The 26,087-nt window shown below is 42.2% G+C and overlaps 4 protein-coding genes across 7 annotated transcripts; 1 reads left to right on the forward strand and 3 right to left on the reverse strand.

The window, feature by feature from the left end:
* Positions 1–3,140: 3,140 nt before the first annotated feature.
* Positions 3,141–4,006, reverse strand: LOC6554460 (enhancer of split mgamma protein). Its single transcript, XM_001981683.3, has one exon. The coding sequence runs from the start codon at positions 3,880–3,882 to the stop codon at positions 3,265–3,267; it is 618 nt and encodes a 205-aa protein (XP_001981719.1). The 5' UTR covers positions 3,883–4,006; the 3' UTR covers positions 3,141–3,264.
* A 1,214-nt stretch (positions 4,007–5,220) lies between these two features.
* On the reverse strand, positions 5,221–6,380 carry LOC6554461 (enhancer of split mdelta protein). Its single transcript, XM_026976082.1, has one exon. It carries the CDS (start codon positions 6,125–6,127, stop codon positions 5,606–5,608), a length of 522 nt encoding a protein of 173 aa, XP_026831883.1. The 5' UTR covers positions 6,128–6,380; the 3' UTR covers positions 5,221–5,605.
* Positions 6,381–6,836: 456 nt separating this feature from the next.
* On the forward strand, positions 6,837–8,199 carry LOC6554462 (probable serine/threonine-protein kinase DDB_G0277071). Its single transcript, XM_026976083.1, is given in 5 exon segments — positions 6,837–7,112; positions 7,366–7,518; positions 7,520–7,577; positions 7,580–7,770; positions 7,901–8,199. Coding segments are annotated over 4 exon segments (522 nt in total). The 5' UTR covers positions 6,837–6,972; the 3' UTR covers positions 7,751–7,770; positions 7,901–8,199.
* On the reverse strand, positions 8,172–25,466 carry LOC6554463 (neurofibromin). Of its 4 annotated transcripts, none has more exons than XM_001981686.3 (18): positions 25,048–25,466; positions 24,660–24,803; positions 24,153–24,537; positions 23,957–24,098; positions 23,304–23,897; positions 22,919–23,240; positions 22,304–22,856; positions 21,710–22,247; positions 20,060–21,651; positions 19,397–20,003; positions 16,984–19,339; positions 12,162–12,416; positions 12,009–12,104; positions 11,394–11,483; positions 10,865–11,067; positions 10,618–10,804; positions 10,387–10,552; positions 8,172–9,337 (listed from the first exon to the last, which is right to left on the reverse strand). In XM_001981686.3, exons 1-18 carry the CDS (start codon positions 25,102–25,104, stop codon positions 9,330–9,332), a joined length of 8,295 nt encoding a protein of 2,764 aa, XP_001981722.3. In that variant the 5' UTR covers positions 25,105–25,466; the 3' UTR covers positions 8,172–9,329. The 4 variants fall into 4 exon arrangements, with proteins under 4 accessions (XP_001981722.3, XP_026831882.1, XP_026831880.1 ...); XM_026976079.1 differs by having other exon boundaries at positions 8,368–10,211; XM_026976081.1 differs by lacking the exon at positions 11,394–11,483.
* Positions 25,467–26,087: the final 621 nt, after the last annotated feature.

Genomic DNA, 26,087 nt, shown 5'->3' on the forward strand with positions numbered 1-26,087 from the left:
GCAGAACTCAATGATGACTCAAAATTGGTTTGCTCATAAAAGGCATATTTCGTAAATTCTGTACTGTGTAGTTGGCTAATAAGTATTTTTGAACGGCGTATAACAAATGCAATAGTTTTCTTTATACTTTACCAAAATAGAGAAAGGTTGCAATTATTGATTTTGGGTTAAGCACCCCAAGATCCCTTTGCGTGGCTCGCACCTCACCCAACCCATTTCGAATCTTGTGACAGGAGGTACAGTAGAGCCCACACGTCATCCATCACGTGACCTCTGTGTGCCGGCGGACCCCCAATCGCAGGCACCGCGGGTCCGGCCACCTACTTCAGTCATAATACTCCGCACGCCGCTCAGGCTTAATGCAGCCATATTAAAGTAAGCGCAAGACCACCACTTAATAAAGGAGAGGCGGCGGCAAACCGGCCTGGCAATGGGCTGCACATGGAGGCAGGAGGATGGGACTGGCACTCGTGCCTCGATCTTCAGCCATTCCCATTCCCATGCCCATGCCCATTCCCATACGATCGCATACAAACACAGCCAGTGGGCAGCTTGTCCAGTGGCAGCAAGAGCGTGTGCCAATGTAGTGTAACAACATCCCATATTAAAGATATTACAGAGTCAATAGCACACCATATAAGTGTGGTTGGGTGCCTCTCCAGCGCTCCAGCGCTGCAGCGCTGCAGCTCCCCAACGACCATCTCCCACTCCGAATCCCCATAGCCGATCTCCTCGTGCATCCCGCTCGCTCTCGCTTTTTTGGTCATAAACCAACTAAATTGAGTTCGTTCAACAAAACAGCGACGCATGCGCCGTGCCCGAACCCACAGTTGTTGCCCCCTGGAAGCCTCGCACCCCTTTCCCTCACAGATCACACGGCGCGCTCTTAACGATCGTGTGTCCACAGTCATTACAATGTTGGCCAATGCACAAAAGTCGGAGCTGTAGCTGAAGCTGAAGCTGCGGCTGTGCCTGAGCAGAATCTTCGACTGAGACACACTTACCGCACGCTGCTTTTCTCTTTCATGTCGATCCATAGCCATATAGCCGCAGCTCGAGTCGGTCGTGATCTTGCCCGTAAGTGGTCTTGTATCTTGAATTCGTAAAAGTACACACACACACACGCGCAGTGGTAGCCCAGCCAGATACACACACACACACACACACAAAAAGGGCAGGTGTGTCGATCGTGTGAGAACCACGTTCCAAACCATTTTCTCACGATCTTCGCTTCTGATATTTCGTTTTTTTTTTGCTGGCCACGGTCCCCGGTCTTCAGTCTTCAGTCCCTTCCCCTACCAAAAAAAAAACAGACCCTTTCTTTGGGCCTCGGTCTTCGAGTGATTCGTATGCAGTTTGTGTATTGTAGTTTTTAATGACTTGGGCTTGCGTTCGAGCTCGATCGCCGGATTGCCGGATTGCTGTATCGGGGTTCGGTTACGTCGCCGCCATTCGTTCATCATTCATCGGGTTTACCTATAAGATTAAGTATCTTTTGTGCCAGCATTTCCTTTTGGCGTTTTGGGTGCGATTGCTCAGCATGTCCCTATAACCGACTTTTTCTTATTGCCCATTGTATGGCATGGTAACTGGGTTTGCTCGGTTTGGATTGCTGTTGGTCCTCTTATTGTCAAGTCCATAGTTGTGTCGCCTTGATCGGATCATCTACGAATGGCCAAGCATCGAAAGTGAGCTACAATTTAGCATGGCTCTTAGGGAGTGTCCCTTATTACACTTTATGTTATCTTAGGGTGGTGGTGACATTGAAACATTACATTGTTCAGTGGTGAATAGGGTTTATTATTACACAGAATTTCCAAGTCCAGTATATCTTACAGCTATATTTCTAAAACATTGAGAATTCCTTATGTGGCATAAAACAATTTAAATTAAATCCTTTGTAAGCTAGTAACCCTACGCCATAAATCTTACTGATTTCCATAAATAATTGCTGGCACCCGAGAAAACAAAAGGACGGAAATGTAAAATTAAGTATAAACACTTACGGCTGTTGTGAAGAAGATCGATTTCAAGATAATCTACTTTCGGCTCTAGCCAGTTAACAGAATTTTAATCAACTGAAAAATCTCTATAAATTCAGTTCCTTTTCAAATTTATTACACCCTGGCAGCCCAGACTAGTCCCAAGCCAATCCTGATACCGATCTCGTTGACTATTCCCTCGATGTGCCCTGCGTCGATTTTTAAGACAGAGGCGTCTGTGGATCGGCTACTGGTCTTGGCACACCGATAACCAAATGATGCTGGGTCAGCCAAATCAAAAAACGAAACAAAACCCAGAAAATAAAAATCAAAAAAGGCTCGAGGCAGTGCCCATAAAAAAGAAACAAAAAAAAAAAAAAACGATATCCTGTCCCCGGCTGGAGCTCCTCCATCTTAAAGTTGCCCTAGGGCAAGACACTCATTTACCTGATCCGAAGCAATTATGTGCCCATAGCTTACCTTGACCATTGTGCACACGATTTTCTAGCCGAGTGGCCAGGCAGAATCACGGAAACAAAAAATCGAGGAGAACAAAGCGAAATCAGGATGGATGCGGGATGAATGATGACTCGATCCCTTTTTATTTTGTTGGATTTTTTGGGTTCCTCCCCGACCCAATGCCCATTTGTTTTCTTCTAAGTCTGAGCGACATTGTCGTAACTCGATTAGATACGCTCAGATAAGACTCAAATATTTTCTGTTACCTTCGCTTATTGTCCGCACACGTGTTTGAGTTCCAACCAAATGCCATATAGGCCATGTTATGGCTAAGTGTATGGGGCCCATCGGTAGCCCCGGCTTTGGACTGCTTCTTTCATTCTAGTTCTTCTGCTTAATTCTCCTTGTTTCGGCCTTGGCATTGTTTTCGCTTTCTTTTGTCCGACGATCGTGTATGTGCATCCGTGGGGCGATCGAAAAGTTACAGAAAGTACAGAAAGAGGTGCTATTGCGTTTCTAGCGTTTCCGTTCTAGACCGCAAATAATTGGCAACAGTTTAGACCTGGGAGTGTCTCAGTAATTTGCATGTGAGTCACTGGATAGTGGTAGAAAAAGTCGTGATCATTTAATTTTAGCTATATAATTTAATATTTATTTAGTTATCACATGAACTGCGCGTCCTCATCTAAAGCTTTGTGTGGTGGTATGTTGTTTACTTATAACTAGGGTGAAGTACACTGGGGGAAATCCAATGACCCGGAAGACTTTTACTTTCTATGATCTCTCCTTGGTTCTTTTCTGTAGTGGGATGAAGTAATCCCCTCTACCAGGGACGCCAGACGTTCTCCTCGTCCTCGCTGTCGTCCTCCATCTTGGTCACATCGATGGTGGTCAAAAGGGAGTGACTGGTCGAACTGGTATTGGAGTTGGGACTGCCGGCGTAGCTGGAGATTGGCGAAATGGGCACGGAGTAGGCATCCCGATTGGCAATGTGCACGGAGAGTGGAGCGGTCACGGGCAAGACTTCCTTTTCTGCTGGCTGGATCTGATTGAGGCGCTGTCCCAGGTGGGTCATTAGCTGTGTGCCCAGGCTGACATTCATGCCGGGCAGTTGGGAGAGTGAACGGGAGACCTCATTGACGGCATGGATGTAGCCGGAACGGAAGCCTTCCGCCGGAGTCAAGCTCTCATCGCCGGAAGCCCGCTTGTGCTGGCGCTGCTGCTTCATCTTTTGCAAGTGGGTGACGGTAAGTTCCAGGATGTCGGCCTTCTCCAGCCGGGTGACGTGCTCGCCCTCGGACTCCAAGGTGGCTACCATAAGATCCTTCAGCTCGTCCAGGCACTTGTTGATTCTGGCACGACGCTTCCTCTCCAGCATGGGCTTCATCACCTTGCGGTACTGATAGGTCTTGGACATCTCGGACATTTGTAGCGAAGACATGTTGTGTGTTTCTTTTTGTTCTTCTCGTATTTTTGGTGTAAGCTGAGTTCTTTGAGCTCTGGCTGCTCTGACGGTCGAAGACGTTGTGTGCTGCTAGACCTTCGGTGATCGACCTTATATAGCTGGCCAGAAACAACCCCCAAAATGGGCCAAAGGGATCGTCATCGTCATCGTGGCCGTCGTCGTGTGTGCTGGCATTCGAGGAGCCAAAGGGACGGGGACACGCTTCGTGTGCTGGCATGAGGGTTGCTCGGTACCGACCCTTCCGCTTCTTGAGACCGCTCCTTATTGTTCGGGCGATTTCTTATTGTTGGCCCCGGCACCCTTATCAAACGGGCCAGGGAGCAGGATCGCTGCCAGGATCGTGGGAAACACTTTCCTACTCGGTTTCTCACATCGACTCGCTCACCTGCCCGCAAAAAGCAGCCGAGCATGGCCATGGGCATGGGCATGGGAATTTGCAGAGCGAACAGCTGCCGTTTGTGCCGTCTAGATTTGTGTGTTATGATTTGACTATGGCAGGGCAGGGTGGGGGGCATAAGGATAATGAACTGCCTGCATTATGCCATCTCATCGGGGTCCTCTGGGGTTCCCACGATAGCGAGGATCTCCGCCAGGGGGATGGGGATAAGGATAAGGACGAGGCGTTGCGATTCCTTCGACGACTTCCTGTTTACCGTTGGCATTCCAAATTGGATCGGGTTCGTGTTTGGTGGCAGAGGAAGGGACAAGGACAGCGGCATCCTGCACTTGTTGGTCGGCTGTTATGATCCTGTGGGAACATTGCTCGTGTGCGTCGAGTGTGCTTAATGTGTGTTCGACTTCCCGATCCCCCTGACCCGGCAGGACCTCTGCCTCTCCCTCCAGCCGACATGTAAAAGGGGCCAGCGAAGCTGATCCTGGAGCGCTGCTCGCGTGTGGCTCGCTGTGGACACACTTTCGGCTGTAAGTTGCTCGCGTTCCAGGACCTTTGTAATGGATGGATGGATGGCTGGATGGGTGGTGCATTGCAGGGATTTGTAAAGGAGTGGGGAGTTCAATTGTCTTGAATTCAAGTGGAGAGCCTAACGATATTTGGTATTTAGAAATATGAATGATTAACATCCCAAGAAAATATATCAATATTCACAAATCAGGCCAATTAGGTCTGATTTTAAAATATTTTTCAGAAAAGAGGGAATAAAAATAAGTGGAAAAAATAGTTTTCGAGCAATTCATACTACAAAGCTCATTTTTGAAAACGAGTAGCCGGTTGACAATAAGAAAAACCCAAGTAAGAAAATTAAACGTATAGCACCCTCTTTTGTTAATAGTCCAAAATGTATAATGCTTTTATAGTTTCAGTTTCAGTTTATGTTCATTTTATTACTCAAAAGTTCATGGCTTATAGATAATGGTGTAAAGCAAAAATATAATTTTAAAGCATACATAAAAATGTGTTCTTAATGAGACTAATTGGAAGCTCGGTGGGGAAGCTCTTGCAATGATGAAATAAATTACAGTGAATTAAATACATGAATCAGTAAGCCTATGGGAGATCAAATACAAAATACGAACTTAAGAACTATCACAGGAACATCACATCATATCAAATCAACTACCAACTAAATACGATTCTGAGGCAAATGTTTACACTAGACCTTGGAAAACTTGGATTGTTTCTCAATGAAACTGAGTGGTAAAGCTATCAATGTTAATTGGTTGCGTATATATGGAATGCCCTTCACCAGGGGCGCCAGACTTCTTCGCCTTGATGGATGTCCTCTTCCCGCGGAGACTTTGAGCGTTTTTGGTCGGATAGATTTACTGGTTCGTCGGCCATTTCGATGATTTCTTCCTCCTGCTTCATGTCCTTGAGCTGGTGACCCAATTGCTTCATCAGATGGGTGCCGAATTTGAGATCCAAGCCGGGTACCGTGGAGAATATGTGTGAGACCTCGTAGGCAGCCTGGGTGTATCCGGCCCGGAATTTGTCCAAGTTAACCTGGTCGGGTGGTGGCGATTGCGGATTGGCCACTCGCTGCTGCTGTTGCGCCTTCAGATAGTTGACAGTGAGCTCCAGGATGTCCGCTTTCTCCAGCTTGCTGACCTGCTCGCCCTGCGCATCCATGGTGTCTACAATGAGGTCCTTAAGTTCGTCCAGATACAGGTTCATCCGGGCGCGTCTCTTGCGCTCCAGAAGGGGCTTGGTCACCTTGCGGTAATGCTGAGTCTTGGTCATAAATCTCTGACCCTGTACGGCCATTGTGTATAGTCGGTTTTGATTTGGTGTTGTGCTTGTTTGTAAATAAAGTTGCGATGTGGCGATGTCGCTGCTGCCGCTCCGCACTGCACGGTAGTCACTTGAGAAATGATCTTGCCGCAAGGTAAGCTGATCCTTTTTGTAGCTGCTGGTGCCATACACTTGCGAAATCGAAATCCTCCCCTAACTGCCACCACGCACAGCGATCACAACGCTCCTACACGCCGACGATCAGCACGAAGCATCAATCGGGTCACTCTCTGCTTGTGGCAAGATTCCCTCGGCGCTGCACGTGTGCAACATCAAAAAAATTGGATCGGGCGGAAGCCGCTGAGCCTCTCTTCTTGCACTGAAAACAAAATCTATACGCTGTAGCAAACAAGCACAAACTATATTTTCAAAAAAACACTTTTCAAGTATATAAGTTAATTTTTTGATGTCAAATGGAAGCAAAAAGGATTGCATTTGCCAAAAGTATCTTAAGTCAAAAAATGTAAGCTAATACAAATAGGGTAATTATATTTCATTAATTTGAAGATTTTTAATCAAAGCATCCTCAACCATGCTCATAATAGTATAATATAGTATATTCTATGTAATACAACGCCTCAAAGTTTTTTTCAGTGCATTGACTAGGGTCCAATAACACGTTCTTCGGATCTTCGCCCGAGCTAGTAGCTCACTCTCTTCGGACGTCTCTCTTCCTCGTGCTGTTGCCGTGCGCCGGCGCAACAGTCTGAATCTGAAGAAGGGTCTCCGCAGAAGAGCAGGAGGAAAGAGCCGGAGCAATCAACCACCACCACCAGCAGCGCACCACACGCACACACGACATCGGCATCGGCATCGACATGACCTCGACCTGCCTGCCAGCCATCCGTGCTCCCTGGTTCCCACTCCCCTCGGGAAGAGAGAGCCGTGCCCCATGCGTGCCGTCCTCACTTAAGCCGAAGAGCCAATCTCGTCGAGGCAGTGCCATTGTTGCACTTGGGTGTGGGTTTCTGCTTGTGTGCGTGCAGGTGCACTGGGCGAAAAGTTTGTTTATCTTTGCTTTAAATGGGTTTATTATTTAATATATAAATAAATATATATTATTTTATATATAAATAGTTCTTCAGGAACTATAATATATCTTGCTTTACTCTGCTATAAAAACAATACAATATAAATAATTTTACGTACCGAAGCCTTTGTAGTCCATCTTTAATTTATGTTTTCATTTCAGAATTCGCATTTTCTTGCAGTGTGGCCTCTTCCCTTTTGGCGCACAGTCACACAGACCCCATTTCCTCTTTGGCGCGACATTGCGTTACACTTACGGGCACGGAGCACCATCAGCAGCAGCAGCAGCAGCAGCAGCAGCAGCAGCAGCAGCAACCACCGCAGCAACCACCACCAACGGAACGGCACCACCCAGGCAAGCGGCAAGCAGCCGGTGCTGCGATGGGTCGATCGGTCGGTCGGTGCATGTGCATGTGCATCGTGAGAAAGTGTACTGGAGACATTCCCACAAGTATTGGGATTGTGCCGCACTTCTGCTGCCGGTTGCCCGCTTCCTCGGCCTCGGTCAGCTGTGACACTTGTTTGGCGCATTTTGCGAGATTGGGTACTCGGATATTCGGCCATTGACGAAATCCACCTGCCCGAGGGTGAGTTCCAGTTCAAATTGAAGACCCGGGGTCGCTGCAATCGCAGCCATGAAATCGAGAAGTTAACAAACAGTGCAGCCAGGCACTGGCGACATTTGCTGACATCTGATGGCACTGATTTCGTTTCCAGTTTTCTTCGTGGGGGAGGTTTCTGAGATCATCAGCGTGGCAATGTTTTGATATGGGTTTTGGGACGACTTAAGGAAGACAGCCATATGCAAAAACAGGGATTTCAATTGCGCCAATTTCCATGAGGGGAAGATTTTAAAAGAGGGATCAACTGTTGACAATGATGAATCATCCTGCTTATGGAAGTAGATGAGGCGGCTCAAGGATCATAAAAAAGAAGAAAAAATCGCTCGCAATTGTAAACTTGCCCAATAAAAGAAACGTTGTGATATATAATAAACATTTTAATTGAAAGTATATTAATTTGTTCGATATTCTTGTACATTGATAAATTTGGGACATTAACATTTCATAAATATCTTCAAGTGGCTGTAATTTACAAAGATACATATTCGTTTAATACACATATAGCAACACACACATATACATTTAGATTAATAATAATGTATAGAATCCAGTTCCATTTTTTTTTTTTGCTCATCTAGTTAAAAAAACGTTCTTGTTTACTGCGGATAACGCCAAATATAGTTTAAAATCCATGTGCTAGAAAGTAAGTGTAACGTACTATTTTGCTTCGTTTATTGTTTAATAAGAGGTACAAATGTGTAACGTTCGTAAGTTTTTATTTTGGTTCGATTCATTTCGCTTATCAACTCTATTTCGATTAAAATCTCTGTTTGTGCTTAAAACTAAATTATATTTAAAGCGGACTGGGTCGTTTTAAGCTTAAAGTCGATTAGTTTTTGGTGTTTTAGAAATTTCTTGGAAAATGTGCTGATGAAATAAATTAGTATGGACTAATGAGAGGTGAACTTGGTTTATAAAATAAAATTATATAGAATAGAAAAAAAATATATAAATGCCATCTGATACATTTGCTGCGGGGAGATTCATCTATAATACAAAGTAATGCAAACGACATGTGCAACATGCCGCCGTCTTAAAGCTTTAAGTTATTCTTGTTCATGTATTCGTTTCGTTTGATTTTGCCTTTAATCGCTTTCATGGTTAACTCCGTTTCGCCTGGTCGCGGTCATCCTTTGAGGAACTGGTGGACTTGGTGTGCCTAGTTGCAGTTGTGGGTTGCAAAGATTAAAATGTACATTCGGTAATTGTTTAAAAATATTTCCGTTCGATATCTTCTTCTACGTGGGTTACAGTATCCTCGATCCACTCCCTTCTACACATACAATTATATACATTCTGTTTTCATACATCAATTCACGCGTTCATTTCCTCCTTTCGCATTCAGTGGCCATCGCTTCTGGACATTCTATACATACATATATTTGTATAAATATTCTATGATTTTGTACGACATTCTGTGGGGGTTTTCACGTTCTCTAAAAGCACTTTTTAAACAGATTTAGGAAACGCATTACTTTTGCGATAAGTGTGGTACGTCTAGTGCGCGGGTTTGTAGTTGTTATTCATGCAGCTGAAAGTAAGACAAAACTTGCATAAACATATCGAGGGAAGAACAAAGCGGGTCGAAGGAAAATTTAGGGCAAAAAAGCAGTGAAGGTTATTAAATTTACTTAGACTTACTTCAAATATCTATTGGCTCGTATAAAATATAGTTGTCAATGAAAATATATAAAATCTTGATGTATTTTCTGTGTCCAGTATTTGTTCTTAGCTAAATTAGGAGCTACTGATAACTAAAGGTTGTCAGCTATTTTTAATTGCATTAGTTTTATATACTCTTGGCATGCATTTATCAGAAATATATTTTGGATCTCTGTTATAATTTAGCTATCGTGAATTATATTTGAATTTCCTTAATTTTTGAACAACAAATATGACAACACTACTCTACGCTACAAAAGGTGCTTTGAATTCACCTACATTATGTCAAAAATATGTTGTAAATGCTTCAAGGTACCAGATTTATCATCAATTTAATTCTCAAATCTTCAACATCAATTTGCTAATGGTGCATTATCTTGTGTAATTTTCATTGGACTTTCTTTTTGAGATTAACAATTTGCATATTGGGTACTGTGTTTGATATTACAAAAGTGAAATCGCTTGGAGTGTTGGGACAATAATTCCATTTGGCAAAGCTTATATAACTACGAAATACATATGTTTTCCAATCATGGTGTTATTTTGTTGCATTGTTTTCAGCTATTCTTATTTTGTCTTAAGTTGCAGTTTGAATATTTTCGTATTTTACTTGTGGAACGTTCAATGTGATGGACTGTCGTTAATTCGATGTTTGGCGCGTGATTTGCTGTGTGAGGCGCGTCGCAGGCTGCTGACGCTGCCTGGGCAATTGTCATAAAAATCTAATGATTCCGATGAGAATGCTATATATCGCAATTGGTGTGATATAAAGAAAAGGTTAAGTTTGAGTAAATACTGTTTGTAAAAATCTGTGTTCATTCAATGGGTCTTGCTATTGAAAAATAAACGCTATTGGTTAAAGCAATGCATTACGGTATGGCTTGGGCAAAAGCTAAAGCAAATCTACCATATACTAACCTTTATCCGTGGGGGATCCCAGGGTCAGGCTACTCAGACTGGAGCTGAGGTTGTATGGGCGCGGGGAAGGTGGCACCGGCGCGGATTCGTCGCCTGGTAAACAGGTCTCAACCATGGCCTCCAAACAGTTGACAAACAGCTCCGAAGACTCGCCCATCATATTGTACTAAAAATAATACATTTCAATCATAACTTTTGGATACCTTGGAATGCCCACTGTTAAGCACCCACCTTGGTGAAGGGACCAGCAAATCGCCAGAGTCCGCCAAATCCACAACTCTGCAGGAAGTGCAACTGCTGCTGCGAAGGATCTTCGCTGGCCAGCATATTTTGTATAATGTTCTGCACAGAGTTGAGCACCACTTGATCGTGTGACACTGACAAGATATTGTTTATCTTCTGGTCCAGCAGTGAATGGCTACGAAATCAAAAATGTTATTAACCTTTCTCGAAAGAGGATAGAAATGTATAGACTCACATGACGGGAAACACCTTTGGAAAAACCACCGATCCTTCAGCCAAATACTGATACAAAACGCGCGTTTCGCCCTCATCCGAAGAATACTTGACCAAGGTGGCCAAAACAGTCAGCACCAGGGCTTGTATGGATAGATCAGGTAATACCTCGGGATCGAGCAGTACGTTGGACTCGTTGGACACCGACGAACGCGAACCGCGTTCCTGTTCAAATACGTATTGATTTGTAATAAAATTGTTGTGATATTGAATTACACACAGATATGGTAAAAAAGTACTAGTGAAGATGAAAGATCTACGAACGATCTACATACGAAATGTGCATTTCGGCAATGCGTAGAGTGAATTGAATGGCTTTTTGACTGCCTTCATTCAGTGCCATGCAAGTGTAACCAAACTAAATGACATTACAGCGATACATTAATGACCTCATTTTAGAATGGGTTTTAGTAGCAAACTTAAACATATTGGATTTAGTGGAGTAGTAGTTAGTTAGTCTTAGCTAAGAGATAAGTTTTGTTGAGCAGTACCTGACGTTCTTCGATGCCGGTTGCATTATTCGGATCTTTGGTTGTCGGCACCGAGAATGAGCGTTGAGTTTTGAACAAAACTCGCGCGTTCTACGGAGTTTAATTTTGTGTTCGTGGTGGTTGTTGATTTTGCAGTGTTGATGTTCGAGTTGTAGTTTTAGCGGGTTTTGGTAACCAAATCAAACGTAAATCAAATGACAATGTTCATGCGTAGTAGTAGAAGTGGCAGGTGGCAGTTACAAGTTTAGAGTTCATATAGGACATATAGTAATATCGATATTGATGAGAGTTACAAGCACCAATTATATGTAAGATTCGGCAGGCAGATTATGGCAAAAATATGGTATCAACGAGTATACATTGTGATATGTAACGTTTTTTATATTTAAATCAAACATAAAAAGAGAAAAGAAAAAATCATTGAACGATTATTAGTTATGCAACGGCTGATCTCGATAGATAGTTGATATTACATAGTAGATGGGATATATAGGTTTGAATATATAAACTCAAATAGATAGCCAAAAGTTATCATAGCAGATGGTTATAACAACTTTTGCACAGCGAATTTCGAACAAGTGGGAATTACAGATCGCTTAGATCTTATAAGCTCACCTGAAGAGTGGGCACCTTGTGTTGGCGGGCAAACTGCAAAGCGGACTGATCCAGGATGTCCCAACTTTTTTGGCGGCGTGACAGGGGCAGTCCAATCTATAAGAAACGTCCAAATGTCATTGGTCCATATGATTTCACTTTCTTTTAACTAACAGCTTGCACTCCGCCGGATGCTTCTCCGTTTTCCACACTATTACTAAGATCGGCTGGCCAGCGGGGAAGGGCATGTTTCACGTGACATCTTGACCGGACTTCCTCGGAGACTGCCACCAGCGCAGTCAAATAGGCCACACTGTCCGGTGTTACCTCGAACTTGTCTCGATGCAGGGGTTTGGCTATAATGCCCAGAAGCATCGTCAGCACTCGAGAGGTGCGTGAGACGGTCGTAGGTGTAGGATGGCGGAAGCCCTGAAAAGTATGATATCCGTAGATAAAGAATATTTTCACTTAATGTTAGTTTAAACAAGATGGAATTCTATAGTCGAGTTCGCCGACTATCAGATACCCGTTACTCATCTAGTGGAAGTGCAAAAGTAAAAAAATACAAAATATTAAAAAATAAAATGAATTTATAAATTTGAATGCAGATTTTTAGAGAATTGCTTCAGAAACATTTAGAGGTATGCCACTTCAAAATCCGATTAATATAAGTCGAGTTATGGACTTTGGAACTTCAGCCCTGGGACACTTTTGAATTTGTACAATATCATAACATCAGAAAAATGACAAAAATATTAAAAAAAATAAAATTTCCAAATTTGAATGCAGTTTTTTAGAGAATTGCTCCAGAAACATATAGAGGTATGCCACTTCAAAATCCGATTAATATAAGTCGAGTTATGGACTTTAGAACTTCAGCCTTGGGACACTTTTGAATTTGTACAACATCATAACATCAGAACAATTACCAAAATATTAAAAAAAAATAAATTTCCAAATTTGAATGCAGATTTTTAGAGAATTGCTCCAGAAACATTTAGAGGTATGCCACTTCAAAATCCGATTAATATAAGTCGAGTTATGGACTTTAGAACTTCAGCCCTGGGACACTTTTGAATTTGTACAACATCATAACATCAGAAAAATGACAAAAATATTAAAAAAAAATAAATTTCCAAATTTGAATGCAGATTTTTAGAGAATTGCTCCAGAAACATTTAGAGGTATGCCACTTCAAAATCCGATTAATATAAGTCGAGTTATGGACTTTAGAACTTCAGCCTTGGGACACTTTTGAATTTGTACAACATCATAACATCAGAAAAATTACAAAAATATTAAAAAAAAATAAATTTCCAAATTTGAATGCAGTTTTTTAGAGAATTGCTCCAGAAACATTTAGAGGTATGCCACTTCAAAATCCGATTAATATAAGTCGAGTTATGGACTTTAGAACTTCAGCCTTGGGACACTTTTGAATTTGTACAATATCATAACATCAGAAAAATTACCAAAATATTAAAAAAAAATAAATTTCCAAATTTGAATGCAGATTTTTAGAGAATTGCTCCAGAAACATTTAGAGGTATGCCACTTCAAAATCCGATTAATATAAGTCGAGTTATGGACTTTAGAACTTCAGCCTTGGGACACTTTTGAATTTGTACAACATCATAACATCAGAAAAATGACAAAAATATTAAAAAAAAATAAATTTCCAAATTTGAATGCAGTTTTTTAGAGAATTGCTCCAGAAACATTTAGAGGTATGCCACTTCAAAATCCGATTAATATAAGTCGAGTTATGGACTTTAGAACTTCAGCCTTGGGACACTTTTTAATTTGTACAACATCATAACATCAGAAAAATTACCAAAATATTAAAAAAAAATAAATTTCCAAATTTGAATGCAGATTTTTAGAGAATTGCTCCAGAAACATTTAGAGGTATGCCACTTCAAAATCCGATTAATATAAGTCGAGTTATGGACTTTAGAACTTCAGCCTTGGGACACTTTTGAATTTGTACAACATCATAACATCAGAAAAATGACAAAAATATTAAAAAAAAATAAATTTCCAAATTTGAATGCAGATTTTTAGAGAATTGCTCCAGAAACATTTAGAGGTATGCCACTTCAAAATCCGATTAATATAAGTCGAGTTATGGACTTTAGAACTTCAGCCTTGGGACACTTTTGAATTTGTACAACATCATAACATCAGAAAAATTACAAAAATATTAAAAAAAAATAAATTTCCAAATTTGAATGCAGTTTTTTAGAGAATTGCTCCAGAAACATTTAGAGGTATGCCACTTCAAAATCCGATTAATATAAGTCGAGTTATGGACTTTAGAACTTCAGCCTTGGGACACTTTTGAATTTGTACAATATCATAACATCAGAAAAATTACAAAAATATTAAAAAAAAATAAATTTCCAAATTTGAATGCAGTTTTTTAGAGAATTGCTCCAGAAACATTTAGAGGTATGCCACTTCAAAATCCGATTAATATAAGTCGAGTTATGGACTTTAGAACTTCAGCCTTGGGACACTTTTGAATTTGTACAATATCATAACATCAGAAAAATTACAAAAATATTAAAAAAAAATAAATTTCCAAATTTGAATGCAGTTTTTTAGAGAATTGCTCCAGAAACATTTAGAGGTATGCCACTTCAAAATCCGATTAATATAAGTCGAGTTATGGACTTTAGAACTTCAGCCTTGGGACACTTTTGAATTTGTACAATATCATAACATCAGAAAAATTACAAAAATATTAAAAAAAAATAAATTTCCAAATTTGAATGCAGTTTTTTAGAGAATTGCTCCAGAAACATTTAGAGGTATGCCACTTCAAAATCCGATTAATATAAGTCGAGTTATGGACTTTAGAACTTCAGCCTTGGGACACTTTTGAATTTGTACAACATCATAACATCAGAAAAATGACAAAAATATTAAAAAAAAATAAATTTACAAATTTGAATGCAGATTTTTAGAGAATTGCTCCAGAAACATTTAGAGGTATGCCACTTCAAAATCCGATTAATATAAGTCGAGTTATGGACTTTAGAACTTCAGCCTTGGGACACTTTTGAATTTGTACAACATCATAACATCAGAAAAATTACAAAAATATTAAAAAAAAATAAATTTCCAAATTTGAATGCAGTTTTTTAGAGAATTGCTCCAGAAACATTTAGAGGTATGCCACTTCAAAATCCGATTAATATAAGTCGAGTTATGGACTTTAGAACTTCAGCCTTGGGACACTTTTGAATTTGTACAATATCATAACATCAGAAAAATTACAAAAATATTAAAAAAAAATAAATTTCCCAATTTGAATGCAGATTTTTAGAGAATTGCTTCAGAAACATTTAGAGGTATGCCACTTCAAAATCCGATTAATATAAGTCGAGTTATGGACTTTGGAACTTCAGCCTTGGGACACTTTTGAATTTGTATAACATCAGAAAAATGACAAAAATATTAAAAAAAAATAAATTTCCAAATTTGAATGCAGTTTTTTAGAGAATTGCTCCAGAAACATTTAGAGGTATGCCACTTCAAAATCCGATTAATATAAGTCGAGTTATGGACTTTAGAACTTCAGCCTTGGGACACTTTTTAATTTGTACAACATCATAACATCAGAAAAATTACCAAAATATTAAAAAAAAATAAATTTCCAAATTTGAATGCAGATTTTTAGAGAATTGCTCCAGAAACATTTAGAGGTATGCCACTTCAAAATCCGATTAATATAAGTCGAGTTATGGACTTTAGAACTTCAGCCTTGGGACACTTTTGAATTTGTACAATATCATAACATCAGAAAAATTACAAAAATATTAAAAAAAAATAAATTTCCAAATTTGAATGCAGTTTTTTAGAGAATTGCTCCAGAAACATTTAGAGGTATGCCACTTCAAAATCCGATTAATATAAGTCGAGTTATGGACTTTAGAACTTCAGCCTTGGGACACTTTTGAATTTGTACAATATCATAACATCAGAAAAATTACAAAAATATTAAAAAAAAATAAATTTCCAAATTTGAATGCAGTTTTTTAGAGAATTGCTCCAGAAACATTTAGAGGTATGCCACTTCAAAATCTGATTAATATAAGTCGAGTTATGGACTTTAGAACTTCAGCCTTGGGACACTTTTGAATTTGTACAACATCATAACATCAGAAAAATGACAAAAATATTAAAAAAAATAAATTTACAAATTTGAATGCAGATTTTTAGAGAATTGCTCCAGAAACATTTAGAGGTATGCCACTTCAAAATCCGATTAATATAAGTCGAGTTATGGACTTTGGAACTTCAGCCTTGGGACACTTTTGAATTTGTACAACATCATAACATCAGAAAAATTACAAAAATATTAAAAAAAAATAAATTTCCAAATTTGAATGCAGTTTTTTAGAGAATTGCTCCAGAAACATTTAGAGGTATGCCACTTCAAAATCCGATTAATATAAGTCGAGTTATGGACTTTAGAACTTCAGCCTTGGGACACTTTTGAATTTGTACAATATCATAACATCAGAAAAATTACAAAAATATTAAAAAAAAATAAATTTCCAAATTTGAATGCAGTTTTTTAGAGAATTGCTCCAGAAACATTTAGAGGTATGCCACTTCAAAATCCGATTAATATAAGTCGAGTTATGGACTTTAGAACTTCAGCCTTGGGACACTTTTGAATTTGTACAATATCATAACATCAGAAAAATTACAAAAATATTAAAAAAAAATAAATTTCCAAATTTGAATGCAGTTTTTTAGAGAATTGCTCCAGAAACATTTAGAGGTATGCCACTTCAAAATCCGATTAATATAAGTCGAGTTATGGACTGCGGAACTTCAGCCTTGGGACATTTCTTAATTTTTTTCATACGGACAGACAGAAAGACATGGCCGGTTCGACTAGGAAACGCTTTCTTCCTTGTTACATACTTTTCAACGAATCTAGTATACCTTTTTACTCTACGAGTAACGGATATAAACATACCTTAATCAAATGTCCCACTAAGGCAAAGTGGAAGTTGCTGCGGAAGGAGAGGCCCACGGCGTGATCCAGTTGCTTGAAATGCCACTCCAGCTTCTCCCTTGTCTTCATCATGACTTCGGCTATGGTCTCCTTCTTATCAAAGCAGCCCTGTGACTTCAGTGTGTGCAGATTTTGCTCAAGCAGAGCTAGTCCAGCGCCGTACAGGGTAATCTCGTCCAGCTGCAGTACCGAAATGGCCACCCAGAAGAGGGCCCGATGAATAGGCGACTCTGGCCGGAGTAGTGGTTGAATGCGAGTTAAGCACATTACTAGCGCCTCGATCAGAATGAGATCGTTGAAAGATTCGAGGGCCTTAACCAGGATGCGAAGTAACTGCTTAACTTCGTGGTCAGTAACACTCTTGCTGATGCATCCGTAAACTATGAGGGCTCTAGGCTGTAGCGCTGGATTGTAGCAGAAAGCAAAACTGCGAGCCAAAGAGGTCCAGGTGTTGAGCCATTCGCAGTCCGGAACATCACGCATGCAAGCCTCCATGATTTCCAGCAGGGCATCCGTGATAACCTCTAGCGATGGTAGTGATAAACGCTCCCGATCGGCGGGCAGAGGTTGGGTAACTCTTTCATTTCCCAGCCATTTATCTGTAGGGTGACGGCAGCTGGAGCGGAAAGCAGTAACTGCAGCCGACTTAACCTTGCTGATGCCGAAGAGTAGATAGAACTTGGGCAGTGAGAACTCATCCAGAGACAGTCGAAGAACTCGCTGCGCCTCCTCTGAGAAGGAGGGATTTGTGCATGTGCACAGCGAGTGAATGATGTTGATAACAAGGCCATGAGTGGAGGCTCTCATAGACAGGGATCCTGAACATACCAAAAACGTAATGGTGTGGAATAGATATGGCACCGATGTGGCCACATCCAAACAATTGTTGAAGGACAACATGAGCAGGTATCGACCAAGAATGGCAATGTCGTCCCACATCATGTGCTGCTCCAGATATTGCGTCGGATTTGTGCAGGATTTGTCCATGACTCGGCATATCCGCGTTATGACCTTTTTGGACACCAGTTGGACATTCGCTGAAGCGAGAGCCACTGCCGTGTCAGCCATAATCTCTACCTGTGGTGATCCCAATCCATATGTGATCGATTTATGCAAAAAGTTATCCAAAACCATGTCGATCAGCTCGGGAATCTGTCCAATCGATCCCCAGATCTTGGCCTGCACTGAGGGATACATTTCCTTTTGGTCAATGGTTAAATTGATGAGCTTGTCCAAAATTTGAGAAACCTTCAGCTTCTTGGAGTCATCGTTGGACTTACAAAATTTGACCAGGTTCTTCAACCATGGTGTCATGTACTCCAAACACAAATGCTTCAGCTCTATGGTGCTGCGCTGGAAGCCCTGAATGGACTCCTCAAGGAATTCCAGAGTCAGATGCGGTTCATTGGTGGCCAGCTTTTCGCTAACGGACTTGATAAATATGGTATTATTGGAGGGTATGCAAAGACCTTGGGTCTCCAACAACTGACCCTCAATCTTCAGATCAAAAGTAGCGGTTAAAGCACACAGCAAATTGTAGGCAGCAGTCCTTAGATTGGGGTCACATGATCCCAGATTGAGAAGCGCCATGTTCAGCAGCGTTCCCGGCACATCTTTTGGCCGGATCTTTTGGTGAACCGTCACGGAGTCCGGCTGACTAAGCTCCCATCGATTTCGGATGTGAATGATGGCTTGAACAATGTTGTCGCAATCGTTGTGAATAAAGCTAAGCTGGCCACTTTCGTTGGTTATAGACAGGGTGAACTGGTTATCGTCCACCAAGCACACCTCCTCAATTTCGGAGGCGTAGTATACATCGTTCAGGAGCACGGAGTGAGCCAGGACCTTTGTCTTTTCTGCAGATGTTATTTGCAATGCGGTGGGACCAACTTTGATGGCCACCTTGGTGTCCTTATGACTGAGTTTCAGCGCGTTGCTAAATACCTTTAAGTCCTCGTCTAAAGAAAGAGTTGCTCCAGGTAATTTTTGCTGCTCCGCGTCGATGAAATCAGTAAGTTTGTTGGGCGACTCCAGGAACAAAAGTTTTCGATTTCCCTTTAAAGGTGCCAGAATGCGATCGTGGAACTTGGTATATTCGCGCACCCACGAGTTACAATTATAGATGTACACTGCATGGACATTTTCGTAAGCTACCGTGGGCAGGACATAAAACCACTTCTGCAGGAACTCGGTACGGAACCGATTATCCGAACAGGTGTGTGTAAAATCGATGACCACCTCGAAGGGCGAGTGGCAGAATGGTTTCAGCGTGAGTATGACGTGGTATATCAGTAAATCACCATTCGTTTCTCCAATCCTTAAAAACGAAAATAGGGTTACTAAGTTAAATAGATATAATCTGTGATTCTCTTACTTGTATCTTCTTGCTATGTAGTAAAAGACAGGATAGCCAGATTTGCTTGTCCCGGCCTGGTAGAATATATTCATCGACTTGAGGGTCTTGAACTCCTCCTTCTCGTGCATTTGGTGCTTGACCATGATCTCCTCGAAGTTGGTCGAAGACATGTCAATGGAACTCCAGCGTGCATACGAGCTGAACATCATGTGCGAATCCACGGGCTTGTGTTCCGGAGGTCCCAGGTAAGCTAGCAAAGTAGCCATCTTGTCGAAGGGCCGTCTTCCTACAGCCTTGTGATCTCGACTGCTTGACAGATAGTCGCCGATCTTCTCCTGATGCGTCCACAGCAAGCGATGCAGGGCCAATACGTTCGCATCTGAAATAAAGCTCATGCTGTGCGAGGTCTGATCCACGGTCTCACAGTCTGATGCAATCTGTATGAAGAATCGTCGCCCTGCCTCGAAATGATCGCGCAGGAAATCGTTGAAGCACAACATGTGCTGCTCCTTGGAGAACTCCACGTGGTTAGCAATGTTTTGAAGGATCTTGGACATTAGCATAAGACCTCGTTTTGCCGAGCTGTGCACCTGTTTGTCAACGATTCCTAATTCCTGTGGCGAAACTGAAATCAAAGCGAATATTAATAAAAGATATTCTAAAATAGTTATATAATGTTACCAATGGCGGGATTGATGAACCGCAAGAAGATGACTGTGCCCACAGCACCGATATTGTTTTGTAGCAGATTCGGGAAGCGTTTGCTTAGCACTTGGTACAGGCAATGGCACATGGATCGCAGCTGCGGGGGAAAACGATCCGACGAGTTGATAATAGCGTCAAACACCTTCTGGGTTAGGGCAATCAGGTTGTTCCTGTGCTGCTCAATGTCTTCTGTCGGATCCAGGCGAGCTGGATCCACCTCAAAACAGGTCTCCTCCTCCTCATCCAGAAGTGGACGAATTAGGGGCTCAAGCAGCATTTGCAGATAGCTCGCACCGTATATCTTAAAGCAAAAGGCCATGATTTTGCTGCCCAAAGAATTTCCCCGGAAGAGTGTCTGCATGCAGTCTGAGACCTCAACCTCGCGGTAGAACATATTCCATAGGAGGGGCGACAACAGGTGTTTGGCGTCGAATAGGGTAACCAGAACCCTAGCCAACTCGTCCATTTGGGATGTAGTCACAACATTGGCCAATGCCATGGCTATGGGAAGTTCTCCTTTGTCGCTGATCATTGTAACTAGTTGGACCAGTTGCTCAAATCGATCAGCTAAAACAGTTTCAGCCAAGGTATCGAATTCGGTGCCTTGTTGCAGGATTTGAGTGAGCACCTCCATGAAAGCGGCACGGGTTTGCAAATCTGGATTATAGCCCAGATCGATGGAGTGCATCAAGCCAGAGTCAATGTTGGCACCCAGCAAATTGGACATGGCCAGGATGGTGGCATTTCGCAGAGCCGTCAGTTTTCCAGCTGCCATTCGAGGGCGCGGAGGCAATAGTGGTGTATTATTCATTTCCTTTTCCGCCTCAGAGCTGTCGATGCAGTCATTCAGCAGGTTCATAAATAGGGTAAAGTATTTCAAAAAGAGCGCACTCTTTGCATCCATCAAATCGCCTCGATCCGATTCCTCAGGCTGAAGGGGAAGGCCCCGAAGCAGTGCTGCCACTGCCTCCATGCAGGCTTGGTCTAGATCGCGAAAGATGAGGGATGTGTTTGTGAGAATAGCGGCATCTGCCGAACTGGGCGGTGCAATCTGATGGGAGGTGCCCATCACCCAGTCGGTCAAGTATTCAACAAGCTTATTCCGGAACTTCATCTCCTGACGAAAGGCGAGATCGTCGCGTCGCTTCATCATCACTTCCACAAGCTGGCACAATTTTGTCTTGATTCGAATGGCATAAACAGTCATATCCAGGTGACGAACATAACGCACTATTCCTAGCATCATGCCTTCGATGCTTGTAACACCTAAATGTTCCGAGGGCGATGGTTGATCGTTGTTGGGATCCTTGTTAGCTTTGGGATCCAGAATCGATTTCATTATGTAGATGGTGTGCTCGATAAACTGCGTGTTGATGTCGGTCACATTGACGTTCACCTGGCCTTGCTGATCGAAGAACTTCTCCACGATGGCTCTAACCTGATCGAAGAGTATGGGATATAGTTGGGTGGACATCTCCTCGCCCACCAGTTCTTTCACATTTTTCTGAATATTGAGGCCAATTTTTTCGTTGCTGCAGACCAGCAGGCGCAATAGTTGGCCCACGAATCTATAATGAACATTTAAAGGTTAGGAAGTGGGCATGTTAAAATTATATATCATCTTACTGTGTTACAGGACAATAGCTGACATCTTGTGGCGGTGCTGGGGGAAGAGTGGATAGTGAAACTGTGCTAGGGTGCAGAGAGCCATGTCCGGAACTTGTGGAGCTTGAGTATAGAGAGTTTTGAGCAAGTGAGCCCAAAGAAGCATTGTTCTGCGATTGTTGCAGCAGCATTTGACGACTGCTGCTGCGTTTGTGAAGGCAGACGCCACCCAAGGCTAGTAAAAACCAAGTCATATTGGCCCATTCGTTGATTTGTTCCTCCAGATCGTGCTCTGAGCTTTGGTGACTCGCTCGCCGCTTGCCCATGCCCCGATGGAAGACCTCTGCTTGGCCATCTTCTCCTTTACATTTGGGGTACGTTTGCAAAACCTTGCTGGATACCTCCCAGTTGCGAAAGGTCTCCTCCCAGGCGGGCTGAACGCCATGGACACAGTGCTCGATCTTGCGCAATAGGGTCATAATGCGCTTTTGAAGTGTAAGACGACTCAGCACATTGCCGTGGGTGTTGTCAAAGAAACAAATGCGAGAGTCCGTTGCAGCTAAAATGGAAATTTAAATAACAAAAGCGTAGATTATGAATTTAATAAAAACTCACATGTGGACAACTGAGCCAGCTCCTGGTAAATGTGATAATTCGGCATAATAAAGCCGACTGTTAATTCATCGGAACTGCAACAAATCTCTGCCTCCTCGCAAAGCAATCCAAAACACGACAGCGATGTCAGCACCGCATCTAAATCGACACTCCACAGGTACATGAAGAAAACGACTTCCATCTTAATGTGAGCCTGCTTGCAAATGGCAATCTGACTTCCCACATGTGCATAATCCTTGTGTCGCTGAAGGAACGTATTCCGACAGATAAGGATCTCGCGTAGCCACTTTAAGACATCAGTGTAATTGGCAATTTGGTGTTGAATGAGCTTTTGCGAGATTGAAAACAGCACCTGGGAGCTAACGTCCCAGAACGTATTGATCGGAGCCTCTGGATTCCAAACCTCTATTTTCTCCGGGGCGTGCAGAGCCAGCAGCGCCTCCATAGCCTCTTGTGCCACATCGGGCATGGTAGTTTGATGCACCAAACTAACTAAACCGTTGATCAACTCCAAAGTAGAGCTCTGCACTTCATGCGCTACTTTTCCTTGTGTCTAGAATACAGACAATGTTTTTTAAATGAGTGTATGAGCGATAAAAGAATCTAAGAACTCACATTTAACAATAGCGTGGGATCAGCATGAATTAGCCGTACGAGTAGCAGCAATAACATTTTGTGGGCTGGACCCTCTTCGGCGCGCGTTAAACCTTTCTGCGTATCTTTAGATTTGAGTGTCAGGGAGGTTATATAGCGCAGTGGCGTGTGGGCTATATAACCCTGGGTGGCCTTGTTGAGCGTATCCGTAAACAAAGCTCTTAGCTCAGCAGAGCGGTAGTGCACCACATCCGTCTGTGGCCACCAAGCCAATCTGGGTTGGTTTACTATGCGGAAGGGGTTCTTGTTCTGCAAACGGAAGTCGACGTATATGTGAGCCAACCTATAATGGGAAGTATATATGGATTAGTCATACAAGATTTATAGAATTACCCAAATTAATTACCTTAGCAAAGAGCACACAATTACAAAATGGTAAGCCTGCGGCGAGGATAAATTCAGGCAAACCTTTAGCGCCTCGATGTTGTGAGGATTAATCCGAAAACACGACACCCAGCAGTCAATCATCAGCTCGATATCTGCAAAGTTGTAACCCTGTCCGCGAGAGAAGGGCTTGGCTGGATTGAAGAGCAGTGCTTTGAGATCGTTGATAAAGAATTGCACCAGCTTGAAGACCACATTATTGGAGTCGGTGTTGTTGATGTAGGTGGATGCTTTGCACAACTTCACACAGGCGATTGCAGCAGATTCGGTCACCTGTTTCGATGGTGAGTGCTGACCCAAGCCTCTCTTGATGCTCTCGATGAACTGCTTGGCCGAGAAGTCCTTGTCCCTAGAAGTGGATTGCGCTGACTTCGAGGCAACCTTTTCCTTGTCCTTTTCTTTCTCTTTCTCCGACTGCTGAAGTTCGTTGACGACGGCTTCGAGGCAAGAGGGATTTAATATTAGCAAGAGCATTTGAAGCGGCCACACAAGAGTTTTGCTCTTTTTGTTTTCGGTTTTAAAGTACTCTACAAAGTCCATCAAGGGTTCCCAGCAGCTTTAACGAAACAGAATCAATTTATTTGTCTTTAAAATTGTCTTTGTCATTCCTCTTACGTGGATATATCTCGATTGGTTCCTCGCTGCAGGTCTTGGAACTCTTGTGGATGGTACTCAATCCAGTTCCAAATAGCCTTCTCCAGCGAGTAAAGCAAAATCAAAGGTGGAGCACGCTTCGATCGAAACTTTGTGATGGTTTCTGGAAATGTAAAAAGGTTAAAACCTTTTCGAAACATTAAAGTATTTGGTTTACCTTGCAGCAGCTTGGTTAGCTTTATCATATCCATATCGATGTGTTGAATTAATTCTATGTCGTTGTAATCCGGATTTTCCTCGGAACAGGATGTCAGCTCTTGAATTCTCGCCGATATGCGATTGAACACCGCTGAGAAGTGATTCTGGGACAGGGCAAAAAGCACCTTGGATGCCAGGGCCTTGAGCTGGGCGGCATTCGGGTTGCTGTCGCTCTGGACATCCACAAACTGCGAGATTTCGCGCAGCAGCAGCTTCACATTCATGGCCTCCTCGAAACGCGCTGTGTCCTTGGTCTGGTTGGTCAGACAGCGCTCCAGAGTGGTCAGTATGATGACTAGCGACTCGAAGTAGCAACGCTCTGGCTCATGGCGATTTTGAAGTGCCTGCAATGGAGTTTTTGTTTCAGTAGTTTAACTTAATCGTATCCCCGCCCCCTGAAGTAGGCACGTATCTTTTAAGAGGATACTCAATGTAGAGGCTGTGGAGAGGTTTTTGGACTACATACCGCCTCATTGACCCTTTGCAGCATCTTGGTGAGGCCGGATATGACCAGGGAGAAGCGGTACCGCGATATGTGGATCAGACAGGCCACCAGTTGGTCCTGGCTCATCCTGGCCTGCGTGCCATAGGCTCCGATTCTGTTTGGCAGCTGAAAGAGTAAACCATTGATTGCTCAATTCCACTTCATTCATGCGGGAACCGGTGTTTTTGTTATTGTTGCTATCTCGCTCTCTCCCGCATTTGATTGAGAGCTCACACAGACGGAGCGGGTGAGGCACGCACACTCGCAAGGTCGCAGTGAGCATGTATGGGGGAGGAAGAGGCAGAGCAGCAGGTACATTTTTTCGCCTGCGAGAAACGCAACTGCGGAAAAGCCATCTGAAAACACTTGCCTGATCCTCGAAACGGGCCAAAAGGGCACTGGCCCACTCGCCTGGCTTCTGGGTCATCTTGTTGTGGTGTTTTAACAGTTGTTTGTGCGTTTTTTACTGCATTTCAGTAGCTTAATGGGGCAGCTTTTCGTTGAGCAGGGGGAGTGGCAATTGGTCGAGGGACATCTTTGTTCGTAATCCTTGGTGTTTTGTTCAATTCCTGAGACGTTCACTTCCTTCTTTTACATCACTTTGGTTGGTTTGGCTTCACGGAACTTGCACTGTTTCTTTTTTTATGGAAATTTTCGAAGGGTTTACAGGCTGTTATTTGGATGTTTATATTGCGAGTGTACCGCCTTCCATTCCGTCCATAATACCAAAACTGATAGCAATTAAAGCCTATCGATAAGTCGCCTATCTTCGACTAGTGATGGCATCTGGTCAACTGGCGATAAATTCCTCAGGGTGACCATAAGCCGAAAGAAAATGCGCGCGCTTACGCAACCATTTGAAAACTGAAAAAAGTTTCTGTTTAAATTAATTTAATTTAATTTTACATTATTCAATATTGCTTAACATTTCCCAAAGATATTTTGAGCTACGTGTAAGAGAGAAATGTATTTAATTTGAAAAACGCAGATTCAGTTCAGTAAGTATTATTAGTTTATTTAATGTTGTTGTTAATGCAATACAAATTATCAATATTAAATATTTCAGATGGTTTGGTAGCTTGGGTTTTTGTGTCTCTTCTGTTCGTGTGTGCCTGGTTGAGTCTGTGCAAATTATACATATTTCCAGCAAATACTTAATGTTTATAATGTTTCAGCATTTCGAGCAGTAATAGGTTCAAATCGAGTTCTATCTGTTGTAATTTAGTGTTGCGTCCAACGTTAGTTAATATTTATTCAATTGTTCTATTATTTTACGGTATAAAGTTAGTTTAGCTAGCTAAAAAACACATGTACAGTCGCGTATAGGTATATATATATTTGGTTTTATTGAAAATGTTTGCGTTATTTTTCAAATAACCATTCTTAAGCTGACAAAAATTTAAGTTTAGG

This window comes from Drosophila erecta, unplaced genomic scaffold (genome assembly GCF_003286155.1).
Source record: "Drosophila erecta strain 14021-0224.00,06,07 unplaced genomic scaffold, DereRS2 tig00000000-arrow-pilon, whole genome shotgun sequence".
Lineage (NCBI taxonomy): Eukaryota > Metazoa > Arthropoda > Insecta > Diptera > Drosophilidae > Drosophila > Drosophila erecta.